Below are 12,911 nucleotides of genomic sequence, written 5' to 3'. Positions count from 1 at the left end.
ATTCATTGTGTCCTCTGGAGCTTGGGTATAGTTTTTCCAAAAGTAATGAATGAAGCCGTGGACTTCTCCCTATCTTAGGAAGGAAAACATAATTTGATTACCAGATAAATTCCTTCCCTTCCGGATAGGGAGAGTCCACGGCCCCTGCACGTTTTTTCTCGTCTATGGGCGGTCCCCTTTTTATTCTTCTGGCACCATTTATACCCTAATGTTTCTCCTACTTTTCCTTGTTCTCTCGGCAGAATGACTGGGGTTATAAAGGAAGTAGTGGGAGGGATATTTAAGCCTTTGGCTGGGGTGTCTTTGCCGCCTCCTGGTGGCCAGGTGTTGGATTTCCCAACACTTTCTGGAAGGAAAGGAATTTATCTGTTAAGCATAAATTATGTTTTTTTCTCTGTTGATGTAGCTATTTCTCCTCTCTCTTCAGATAAGAAATAACAAAAAAACAGCAATATTGGTTAAAGAAATTAATCCAAAAAAGAAGCTCTTCCTGGTATACAGACCAAACACAGGAAAACAGCTGAAACTGGAGACTTTAGCAGACTTGAAAAAGAAATACAAGAAGGTGTGTTCACTTTAGTGGAAACTAGAAGAGATTACATTCTCAATCATTGCACTTTTGCTCACTTAAAATGTTGAATTTTGGGTTTCCTTTCTGCAGGTAACTTCTGAGGATGCTTTGCCTCACTGGAAGGAACAATACACCTCGTCTGCTGAAATATGTACTCATGCTTATTGGTGTGTATAGCTTTCTTATCTACTATCTTCCCCCCCCCCCCCCCTAAAAAAAAAAAGGTCCTTAAAGGTCTGCCCATCATGGAAATGTATATACATAATCTTCCTGTAGAAAACTATGAAACAAGGTCACACTTATTTTTGGCTTAAAGGGACATCAAATCCAAATTTCTTCCCCCCCCCCCCCCCCCCCATGATTCAGATAAAACGTAATTTTAAACCACATTACATTTTCCTTTTGTTTAATTTTTGTTCTTGGTATACTTTGAAAGGAGACTTAGGTAGGCTCAGGAGCTGCCGATTGGTGACTGCACATATATACCTCCATGTTAATGGCTCACCCATCTCATTCTGCTAACTCCCAGTAGTGCATTGCTTCTGCTTCAACAAAGAATACCAAGACAATTAAGCAAATTGGATAATATAAGTAACTTGAAAGGTTGTTTAAAATTGTATTCTCAATCTGAATCATGAAAGGAAAAATGTTGTTTAATGTCCCTTTTTAAATGGTTTACTATGTACTAATTCTTTCCTAAGGCTTGGAGAGTCCACAAATCATTCTAATTACTAGTGAGATATGCACTCCTGGCCATCAGGAGGAGGCAAAGAGCACCCCAGCAGAGCTGTTAAGTGTGACTTCCCTTACCCATAACCCCCAGTCATTCTCTTTGCCTCTGTCAAGGGAAGATGTGCCAAGATGTTGTCTGAAGATATTTAATCCTTTTTAATAAGTACTTTTCCCTGCAAGCAAGGATTAGGGGCTGTGCTGTGTCCATGTCAATATCTTTAAGAGTAATGGTGGCTTTTAGCAGTTGGAAGGCGGCAATGTTGTCTTTGCTTTACTTCTAACATTATTGCTACCCCTATTATAGAAAGCCAGGGTTGGTTACTCTGTTCTTTCTTTTTCTACAGTTCCACGGCAGAAGAGAAGGTATCTGCTACACCTTAGAAGTTCCCTGCTGGACAGCAGGAGCCACAGGTAAGTGCTTCTTTTCTAGGTTTTGAAGGTACCAGCACTCTAAGGGTTAATTCCCTTGTGGTTTTTAATTATTGGGACTTCTTTATTTTTCATCAGAGATAGGGATGTATATGGGGGCACTGCATTTAAAGAGGCTGACAGCATTTAATCTTGGGCTTGAGAGATGTGAGATATTTCTATCTATAGCTCAGTGGTTGGAATCCCAGAGGTCTAGGTTTGTATACACTTTATTGGGGGATAGTCATTAGTTTGTACCGTGTTCTCTCTATCGGGTTCTTGTGAAGCGCGGCTATTCACCCATAAGGGTTTCAAGGCACTGAGGGTTGCAGTTCAGTCGAAGAGCCAGGTCTTGAGGTCCTTTCTGAACTTAGTTAAGGCAGTAGCTTGTCTGAGGTGCAGCGGGAGGGTGTTCCAAGTCTTGGCTGCCAGGTGAGAGAAGGATCTGCCTCCCGCTGTGGTTTTCCTGATGCTGGGGATAACTGCGAGGGCTTGGTCGGCCGATCAAAGCTGTCTGGCGGGGGTGTAGAAGGTAACGCGGTGGTTCATGTATTCGGGACCGATGTTGTGGAGGGCCTTGAATGCATGGGTGAGAAGCTCGAGGGTTATTCTTTTGTTGATGGGGAGCCAGTGCAGGTCCCACAGGTGTTTGGTGATGTGGCATTGGCGAGGGATGTTGAGGATGAGTCTGGCCGAGGCATTCTGGATGTGCTGGAGTCTCTTTTGGAGCTTGATGGTGGAGCCGGGGTAGAGTGCGTTGCCATAGTCCAGTCGGCGGCTGACAAGGGCGTGGGTGACAGTCTTCCTGGTCTCGGTTGGGATCCATTTGAAGATCTTTCACAGCAGGTGGAGTGTGTGGAAGCATGCAGTGGATACGGCGTTGATTTGTCGGTCCATGGAGGGCGATGAGTCCAGGATGATGCCTAGATTTCGTGCATGGTCGGTGGGGGTTGGAGGGTGTCCGAGGGCTGTGGCCACACCAGGAGTTATTCCAGGCGGATGTGGTGGGACCGAGGAGGACTTCTGTCTTGTCTGCGTTTAGCTTTAGGCAGTTGTAGCTCATCCAGGGGGTGACTGCTGTGAGCCCTTCGTGGAAGTTTCTCTTGACGGTGGTGGGTTCACTGGTGAGTGAGATGATTAGCTGGCTGTCGTCGGCGTAGGAGACTATGTTGAGGTTGTCATCGGGCGATGGCGGCGAGAGGGGCCATGTAGATGTTTAATAGAGTGGGGCTCAGTGAAGAGCCTTGGGGTACACCGCAGCTGATCTCTGTGGGCTTGGAGGTGAAGGGTGGGAGTCTAAATTTCTGGGTTCTGCCGGTGAGGTAGGTGATCCATTTCAGGGCTTTGTCACGTATGTCGGCGTCGTGTAGACGGGTGAGGTGGGAGACGGTGTTGAATGCTGCTCAGAAGTCTAGGAGGATGAGGGCGGCGGTCTCTCCTTGGTCGAGTAGGGCGTAGATGTCGTCTGGCGGGGAGGAGGGCGGTTTCGGTGCTGTGGTTGCTGTTGATGGAGCAGTTGATGGTGCTGAAGAGCCCGGGGGCGATGGTGTAACCCGCTTTGTTGAATATATGATGCAGGCATGGGTTCCGAGGGTGCTTAGGAGTGGATTGATCTCATGATTCTGATGGTGTCCTCTGTGGTGAGGGGGCTCCAGATAATCCGTGGGGTTTATGCAGTGGTGTATTTGGGTGAGGTGGCGGTGGTGGGTGAGTTCTGGGGCGCAAAGCTGTCATAGATGTCGACGATCTTGCTGTGGAGGTACGTCGCAAGGTTATTGCAGAGGTCCTGGGAGTGCGGGATGTCATTGGTATCGCTGTTGGGATTGGAGAATTCCTTGATGACACTGAATAGCTCCTTGCTGTTGTGGACGTTGGCGTTGATTTTGTCTTTGATGGCTGTCTTTTTAGTGGTTTTGATGAGGTGGTGGTGGGTAGTGTGATGGCTTATTTGTAGGCCATTCTATTTGCAGGGGTCTTGATGGATCTCCAGGTCCTTTCCAATCGCCTGCAGTGGCGTTAGGAGTCCTGGAGGGCCGGGGTGAACCAACTCGCTTTGTTGGCGGTTGGACGGTTTCTTGAGGGGGCAAGGGTGTTGGCGCAGTCTGTGAGCCAGTGGTGAAGGTTGTGAGCGTTGGAGTTGCCGTCTGTGGAGGTATCTGGGGGGGTGGGGGACTTGTTCAGGGTTGAGTACAGTTGGTCTTGGGTGGTGATTCTGCGGGGCGGGTGGTGCTGCCGGAGGTGTGTGGTGGGTTTGTTTAAGGAAAAGTGTATGCAATGGTGGTCGGTCCAATGGAGTTCGGTGATGTGGTTGCCTGCAGAGAAGATAGGGTCGAGGGTGTGTCCGGCTAAGTGGGTTGGAGTTGACGAGTTGCTTCAGTCCGATTTTTCCAAGAGGTTGGGGTTGTCTAGGTGGAAGTTGAGGTCATCAAGCAGGATGTAGTCTGTTGAGGCGAGGGCGTGAGATGAGGTCAGTGATGGAGTCGTCGCAGAAGGCAGGACGAGGTCCGGGAGGTCTGCAGATAAGGGTGCCGCGGAGGGTGGTGTTGGGACTGACCTGGATCTTGAAGTGTAGGTGTTCCAAGCCTGGTGAGTGGTAGTCGGAGCTGGTTGTGACGTGGAGGGAGTGTTTGTGGACGATGGCGATTGCTGGAAATTTTTTTTCGCCATTTGTGGTGGAGCAGTCTCTTTTAGTTGCGGTCACGTGACCGTTCCTCCACACTTTCGCTTTTCGGAGATCATAGCGGAGTGGGTGGACGTTCTTTAGTCTCTCTCAAGACTATCTTCTGTGCGGCTATCGTAGTGTGCTTTCAGTGCACATTTTCGACTCCTGACTACACGGTTTCAGCTACAATCGTGGGAGATCCAGGATAGCTAGTGGGTGCACTCTTCTGGTTCAGGAGGTGGTAAGTCTTTCGCAGAGCTGAGGTATTACAGTGCAGGTTTTTTATTTTATTCAAAGAGTTATACAGAGTGTATATTTTTCAGGGCAATATGTTTATTTTGCTAATTTCTTGTGGGGGGCCAATTTGTTCTTAGTTATGGATACTAATGAAGAAAGTGGATCTTTTGAGGAATGTTCATTTTGCTTGGAGACTAATGTTTCTCCTGTGCAGTTTTGCTCCTCCTGCTTAAATAGAACTTTATTGTTTAAAGATGAGATTTCTCTCTCAGCCTTCTGTCTCAGGATAATGTTGTCCTAGCAATGCCTCAGCTTTCCCATCAAACTTCCCAAGCTTCACATGCAGTGCCCTCCGGTTCCTCTCAACCTTCTGGGGTTATGTTTTTGTTTTTTTTTACCTGGGGATTTTGCTGCGCAGATAACTTCTGCGGTTTCAGCAGCTTTTACGAAGGTGGCTAGTAAGCGCAAGAAGAAATCGAAATTTCTTTCATGTTATTGGCAAGAGTCCATGAGCTAGTGACGTATGGGATATACAATCCTACCAGGAGAGGCAAAGTTTTCCAATCCTCAAAATGCCTATAAATACACCCCTCACCACACCCACAATTCAGTTTTACAAACTTTGTCTCCTATGGAGGTGGTGAAGTAAGTTTGTGCTAAGATTTCTACGTTGATATACGCTTCTCAGAATTTTGAAGCCCGATTCCTCTCAGAGTACAGTGAATGTCAGAGGGATGTGAAGGGAGTATCACCTATTGAATGCAATGGTTTTCCTCACGGAGGATCTATTTCATAGGTTCTCTGTTATCGGTCGTAGAGATTCATCTGCTACCTCCCTTTTCAGATCAACGATATACTCTCTTATTCCATTACCTCTACTGATAAGTTTCAGTACTTGTTTGGCTATCTGCTATATGTGGATGGGTGTCTCTTGGTAAGTATGTTTTCATTACTTAAGACACTCTCAGCTATGGGTTTGGCATATATGGTATATATGGATGTTAATAAGGGTTCTGACTTTGCTAAGGCTGCGTTAGTTTGTCCCAGTTATCAGATAAGGATGGTACCTCTGTGTCTTCTGAAGGAGAATTGTCAGATTTTGATACTGTGGTGCTAATTCTGCAGATTCAGAGGAGATTAATTTCAGATTTAAGTCAGAACACCTCAATACTTTTAAAGGAGGTTCTTGCTACTTTGAAAGAATCTGACTCGTCTGTCCTGGAGAATCCAAAGAGGTCTAGTAATCTTAATAGGGTATATAATGAACCCTCGTCTGTGGATGTGTTTCCGGTTCCAGACTGTATGGCAGATATCTCAGGAATGGGATAAACCTGGGATTTATTTTTCCCTGTCCCCTGTTTTTTAAAAGATGTTCCCTGTCGCTGACTCTATTTGTGACTCGTGGCGCACAATGCCCAAGGTAGAGGGAGCTATATCTACTCTTGCCAAGAGAACTACTATTCCTATTGAAGATAGTTTTTCTTTCAAGGATCCCATGGATAAGAAGTTTGTGTCTTTTTTGAAGAAAATGTATATTCATCAGGGATTGCAGTGGTAGCCTGTTTCTAGTATTGCTACAGTTGCGGTTGCAGCATCTTATTGGTGCGATGACTAATCTCATCTTAGAGGAGACTATAGAGGAGATCCAAGACAGGATCAAGACTCTAAAGTTAGCTATTGCCTTTATTTGTGATGCTAACATGCAAGTTCTTAGGCTGGGAGCTAAGATTTCCGGTTTCACTTTTTTAGCTTGCAGAGCTCTGTGGTTAAAATCTTGGTCTGCAGATGTAACCTCCAAATCTAAGCTTTTATCTTTGCCTTATAAGGGTAAAACCTTGTTTTGTCCGGGTTTGGCTAAAAAAATTACAGGTGGAAAGGGCGCTTTCCTAACTCAGGATAAAAAGAATAGACCTAAGGATCGACAGAATTCTAATTTCCTTTCGTAACTTTAAGGGACAAAAGTCTTCCTCCTCCTCTTCCAAGCCGGATCAGTCCAAGTCTTCTTGAAGGTCTAATCAGCCATGGAATAAAGGAAAGCAAGCCAAGCAACCTTCCGCTGAATATAAATCGGCATAAACGGACCGTCCCCGATCCTGTATTGGATAAAGTGGGGGCAGACTCTTTTTTTTTTTTTTTTTTTTTTTTTTGGCAGGCTTGAATATGCGATGTCCCAGATTCTTGGGCCGAAGACAGTGTCCCACGGTTACAGAGTAGGATTCAAATCCTGTCCTCCCAGGGGTAGATTCCACCTGTCAAGGTTATCTGTGGACCGGATAAAGAGAGAGGCCTTCTTAAAGGGACTGTTCACCCCCAAATTTTCTCCCCTTTAAATTATTCCCAATGATCCATTTTACCTGCTAGAGTGTATTAAATTGTATACAAGTAGCTCCTTTACTCCTATTTCACCATTTAAAATGGCTGATTTAGCCTGTGGTATAGCCACCTATACTGAAAGTTTTGATAATGGAGTATGTGCTATTGACAAGCCTAAGTAAACACAGCCAGCAGAAGAAATTAGTCTCAGTGGGATGCAGGATAGTTAAGTAATACAATGATAATTTTCCATTGTTTTCTCTATGTATTAAAGGGACCGTCAAGTAAAAAAAAAACCTCATGATTTAAATAGGGCATGCCATTTTAAACAACTTTCCAATTTACTTTTATTACCAATTTTGCTTTGTTCTTTTGGTATTCTTAGTTGAAAGCTAAACCTAGGAGGTTCGTATGTTAATTTCTTAGACATTGAAGGCCGCCTCTAATCTGAAATCATTTAGACAGTTTTTCACCACTACAGGACGTTAGTTCATTTGTTTCACATAGATAACATTGAGCTCAGGCACATGAAGCTCCTAGGAGTCAGCACTGATTGGCTAAAAATGCAAATCTGTCAAAAGAACTGAAATAAGGGGGTAGTTTGCAAAGGCTTAGATACAAGGTAATCACAGAGGTAAAAAGTATATTATTATAACTGTGTTGGTTATGCAAAACTGGGGAAAGGGTAATAAAGGGATTATCTACCTTTTTTAAACAACAACAATTGTGGTGTTTACTGTCCCTTTTAAGCTTTGGTGTTCCAGACAAATATAAGGAAGCAAGTGTCTACTAAAAGTTAAAACATAATGAGATCTGATATTACCTTTAAGTACAACCCATCGTAATAGTCTGTGGTTTCAAAGCACAAAACCAGCTACTTCATATACACAAATAAACCTGAAAATGCAATTTGTCAAATATTTTATACTGGTGGTATAACAAGTCATTTAAAATACATTAATATTTTTTTCTCTTTCTTTCTTTCTCGTTTCTCTTCTCCCCCTGCTCCATATTAGTTTTAAAGCCATAGAAGAATAGAAAAACTTAGAATAATCTCGTGGAATGTGGGAGGGATTTCTACCCCTATCAAGCGAAAAGCTATTCTGACCCAATTAAGAAAACTCCAAACGGACATAGGGTTTATCCAAGAAACGCATCTTAACCCAGAAGAATCTTGTAAACTTAAAGTTTCTTGGGTCAGAGACGTATTTTATTCACCTAGCATCGGTAAAAAAGGGGTGTGGCTATTCTAATTGGGAAAAGGATTCAGCTTGAGGTGGTGCACTGCGAGCCCGATCCGGAGGGAAGATATGTTCTGCTAAAAGTAAAAATTGCCCAGGAAATGTACACGCTATGTAACATTTATGGTCCCAACATTTTTGATCCAGAATTTTGGTATAAAATCCAATCTAAACTTCTTTTGTACAGTCAAGGGCACTTAATTATGGGAGGGGATTTTAATATGGTGCCGCAGTGCCCGTTAGATAGACTTCGAGAAACTATGAAACAGAAAAAACAGAAAAAGGATAATCTAGAATATAACATGTTCAAGAAAATAAAACAAAATTTAGCACTACGTGATATTTGGAGAAGTCAGAATCCGGATACACAGGAATTTACCTGTCTCTCAAAAGCGCACAAGACCCTCTCCCGAATTGATCTATTTTTAGTAGATGAGCGATTGGGATCCTTAATGGTGCAGGCGGGAATCAATCCTATCTCAATATCAGACCACGCCCCGATTACTCTGGATATTCAGTTTAAACAACTGAAACCTAAATCTTTGCGGTTTTATTTTCCATGGTATCTAGCAACTGACATGAAGTTCAAAACTTGTCTTAGGTCCAAGTTTGAAGAATTTCTGCGGTTTAATTCTTACTACATAGATCGCCCCGACCTGTTCTGGGAGACCGCTAAGGCGGTCCTCAGAGGCGAAATTTTGGCTTATAATATAGCTCTATCTAAGAAATTGAAGCTAAGAGAAAAGGAAATATATAAAACATTATCTAACTCGTACAATAAATATCTGCTGCACAAAAGCCCCCTAAACTGGGCTAAATATGTGCAAGCAAAAGAAGCTAGGGATACATTTATTTTGGCTCAACAAGCGCAAAAAGATTTAAAAATCCAAGCCAAACTTTACAGATATGGGAATAAATCTGGAAAGATGTTGGCTAAAATGGTTAAGAACGAGAAAAAGCAATCTGACATTGAAGAACTCCATCACAAGGGCGAGCGAATTCGGAATCCCGACAAAATCGTATCTGCATTAGTGGAATACTATCAAGATATATATTCCTGTAAAGGAAGCGATAGTAGAAAATCTGCAGAGTTCTGGAATAAGATCACCAGCCCCTCAATTACAGACGATTGTATCAGTAACCTTAACTCCCCTATCTCGGTCCAGGAAGTAGCTAATGTGATCACTAGGCTTCCTAGTAATAAAGCGGCAGGTCCAGATGGACTACCTAATGAATTTTATAAGATATTATCCGCAGAAATCTCTCCTTATTTAACAAATTTATATAATGACATCTATATTAACGGTAATCCAGTCACATCTTCATTCTCCTCTTCCTATACGACTCTAATACTTAAGGGAGGGAAGGACCCGACGCTAAAAGAATCCTATAGGCCGATAGCCTTACTCAATTCAGATTATAAGATTCTAACTTCTCTTTTAGCCACCAGATTACAGTTAATTCTCCCAAAAGTAATACATACAGATCAAGCTGGATTTCTAAATAAACGAAACTCCTCGGCTAAAATCAGGGAGGTATTAGTCGCGCTAGAATACTTTGGAAAAACTTCCTTGCCCAGAGGGGGGAGAGAGGAATCACTCGAAGCATCGGATATGGCTATTCTTTCCATTGACGCCGAAAAAGCGTTTGACTCTGTCACCTTTAAACACCTAAATACATCTTTGCTGAAGTTTGGAATCAAGGGTAAATTCCCTGAATTTATAGAGAACCTATACAACCACTCGGCTACAAGTCTGATAGTCAATGGAACTGTATCCTCTCCAATAATTTTGGAGAGAGGAACACGTCAGGGTTGTCCTCTCTCCCCACTTCTGTTTGATGTCGCCATCGAGCCCCTAGCAATCATAAGACAAAGCTTGGAAGGTATAAAGATTATGAATCATGAGTTGAAAATCGGTTTATATGCAGATGACGTTCTGTTGTATTTGTCAAATACTAAAATTAATATCCCTAAACTCATGCAGATAATTGACCAATTTGGTACCTTCTCAGGATACAAAATTAATGCATCTAAATCAGAAATTTTATGGATTAGGAGGAACATTGATTCTTGTACAGATAACCCATTTAAAATAGTAACAGACTCATTTAAATATTTAGGGATAAATATCCCGGTGAATTCTAGTGATTTATATGAATTTAACATACCCCCAATTATAAAGCAAATTCGGGAAAAACTCAGACTATGGCAAAGTCTTCCATTATCACTTTCGGGGAGAGTAGCACTCTTTAAAATGGTCCTCCTCCCAAAACTTTTATGCATACTTCAGAACGTTCCAGTAATTCTTTTTGAAAAAGATGTCCGGCTGATCAATAGCTTAATTAGACAATTCCTCTGGCAAGGGAAAAGAGCAGAGTTCGGAGGCTTGGCGCTTCCAGACATTAGAGCGTACAATCTCAGTTTCCTGGCACGAATAGCATCTGGTTGGGTTTTGTCTAAGGACTACATTTTAAATAATGATCTTGAAATTAATATGTTTGACCCATACCTTCCTTTAGCACTTTTACACTCTCCCCCTAAAGAGCTACCACCAGAGATTAAGAGATTTAAAACAATTTCTAACCCTATTAAGGCTTGGTGGAAGATATCAAAGCTTCTTTCAATTAACACTAAGGTCTCGAACTATCTCCCCCTCATAGGCAACCCAAAATTCCAACCTGGGCTATATTCTGAGGTTTTCCGTAGATGGCACAAGAATGGCCTAAACAAATTATCCCTACTGATAGATGGGGATAGAAAATCTATTAAAACATTTGAAGAGTTGAGAGTGGAATTTAATTTACCTAATAAGGATTTCTTCGCCTATCTGCAGATAAGGCACTTTCTTTTTGAAATAACTAGAGAAGTAAGATGGTGCTGGAAGCTGGGTAACTTGGAAAATTGGTTTAAACTTATGGGAACTGACCAGATGTCTATTTCATTGTGTTATCGTCTACTTGGTATTCACAGGGGAACCTTAACTTTGGCAAGGCTAGTGTCAACATGGATCTCACTTTCAGATCCGAACATGGTGGATTCAAAAATTCTTCAACACTCTATAAGGAAAGTGGCAAGGATAACTCTCTCAGCTACTTGGCGGGAAGCGCATATTAAATTGCTTCACAGAGCATACTTCACTCCGGATAAGGGCCGTAGGGTATATAACTTAGATTTTGACAAATGTCCTAAGTGCTCATTTCCAGCAGCTGACCTTGAACATATGTTCTGGTCTTGTCCAAAAATTAGAAACTTATGGCGCAAGGTAGAATATTGGTTGAATAGGGTGTTGAAAATTCCCCCAGTGACCTTGTCTTTATATCAGATTATATTATGCATTGACAACTTAAACAGACACCACCCTAATGATAAGCTGGTAGCTATGTCTATTTTAGCTACCAGATACTTAATATGCAAGAAATGGAAAATGCGTTCTGTACCCAGTGTCTCGGAAATTCAGAGCTGTCTGAAAAAACAGTGCCTACTAGAACAAAAGGATACAAACATAGACAATGAACATGACATAAGGAATTTTTTCAATAAATGGTCTGTGTATATTAAAACACTGCCTGAAACTGAAATGGAATATATGATTTTTCCATTTCAGAATTCTGAATTAGTCCTTTTAGGCATATGGTAGATGGAGCAGGGAGAGAGATGGTCATTCCTTCTTTATATAATTTTTTTTTTTTTTATTGTATAAATTATATTTTAATTCCGAGGTGGGGATATTGGAGGGGGGAAAGGGAAGAAAAGGGAAAGAAAATGCCAACATAAGGCGAATCAAGATAATTATTTCTTCTTTGATTTAGACTATAATGATAGTAAACCTTCCTTGAGGAGGATTTTGTGTTTGAAGTTATTCAATAAGTCTTGATTTGTTAAAATTGTCTGAAATATCAGAAGACAGTAATTCTTTTTGTTTTATCATTCTTGTAACTGTTATGACTTCTGCTTGTAGCATTGTATAATACTGCCTTTGTTGGTTAATAAACAATATTGGGAAAAAAAAATACATTAATATAAAAACAAATTTACAGCGTACTGTCCCTTTTAAACTGCGTAAAGGACCTATCTTTCCTGGGGGTGATTGTTCCAGTTTCTCTAGAGGAACAGAGTTTAGGATTCTATTCAAATCTATTTGTAGTTCCAAAAAAGGAACTACATACTGGACCTGAAGTGTCAACCAATTTCTCAGGGTTCCGTCCTAAATGGAGACCATTCATTCCATTCTTCCTTTGGTTCCAGAGGGTCAGTTCATAACGACCATAGACCTGAAGGACGCGTATCTTCATGTTCCCATTCACAGGGATCATTGTCCAGAAAGGCAAACCTCAGATATTGATAAAAAAAAATTCAAGTTTGTTGCCCTTCCTTTTGGCCTTGCTACAGCTCCCATAATTTTTACAAAGGTTCTGGGGGCTCTTCTGGCAGTGGTCAGGTCCCATGGAATTGCGGTGGCACCTTATCTGGATGACATCTTAGTTCAAGCGCCATCTTTTCATCTAGCATAATCTACAGAGATGTTGTCTATTGTACGTTCCCACGGGTGGAAAGTGAATCTGGCAAAGAGAAGTTCCCTTGTACCAGATACAAGGATGTGTTTCTTAGGAACAATTATAGATTCCCTGTCCATGAAGATTTTTCTCTCTCTCTCTGTTGCTCTCTCTTCCCCGCCCCCCCCCCCCCCCCTCTCTCCGGGTACATGCTTCCTGAGGCCTTCCTGGTTGAAGGCCTGTTGGCTGGAGA

The 12,911-nt window shown here is 42.1% G+C and overlaps 1 protein-coding gene across 1 annotated transcript in view; it reads left to right on the top strand.

Annotated features, from left to right (window-relative positions):
- The window catches only part of SBNO1 (strawberry notch homolog 1), a 255,572-nt gene that overhangs the window by 232,583 nt on the left and 10,078 nt on the right, over positions 1–12,911 (top strand). Inside the window, exons 27-28 of the mRNA XM_053699774.1 lie at positions 428–565; positions 662–738. Coding sequence (XP_053555749.1) covers positions 428–565; positions 662–738 — 215 coding nt within the window. The remainder of the gene's footprint in view (positions 1–427; positions 566–661; positions 739–12,911) is intronic.

The sequence above is a fragment of the Bombina bombina genome, chromosome 2 (genome assembly GCF_027579735.1).
Source record: "Bombina bombina isolate aBomBom1 chromosome 2, aBomBom1.pri, whole genome shotgun sequence".
Classification (NCBI taxonomy): domain Eukaryota; kingdom Metazoa; phylum Chordata; class Amphibia; order Anura; family Bombinatoridae; genus Bombina; species Bombina bombina.
This window is presented reverse-complemented; position numbering and strand designations above follow the sequence as displayed.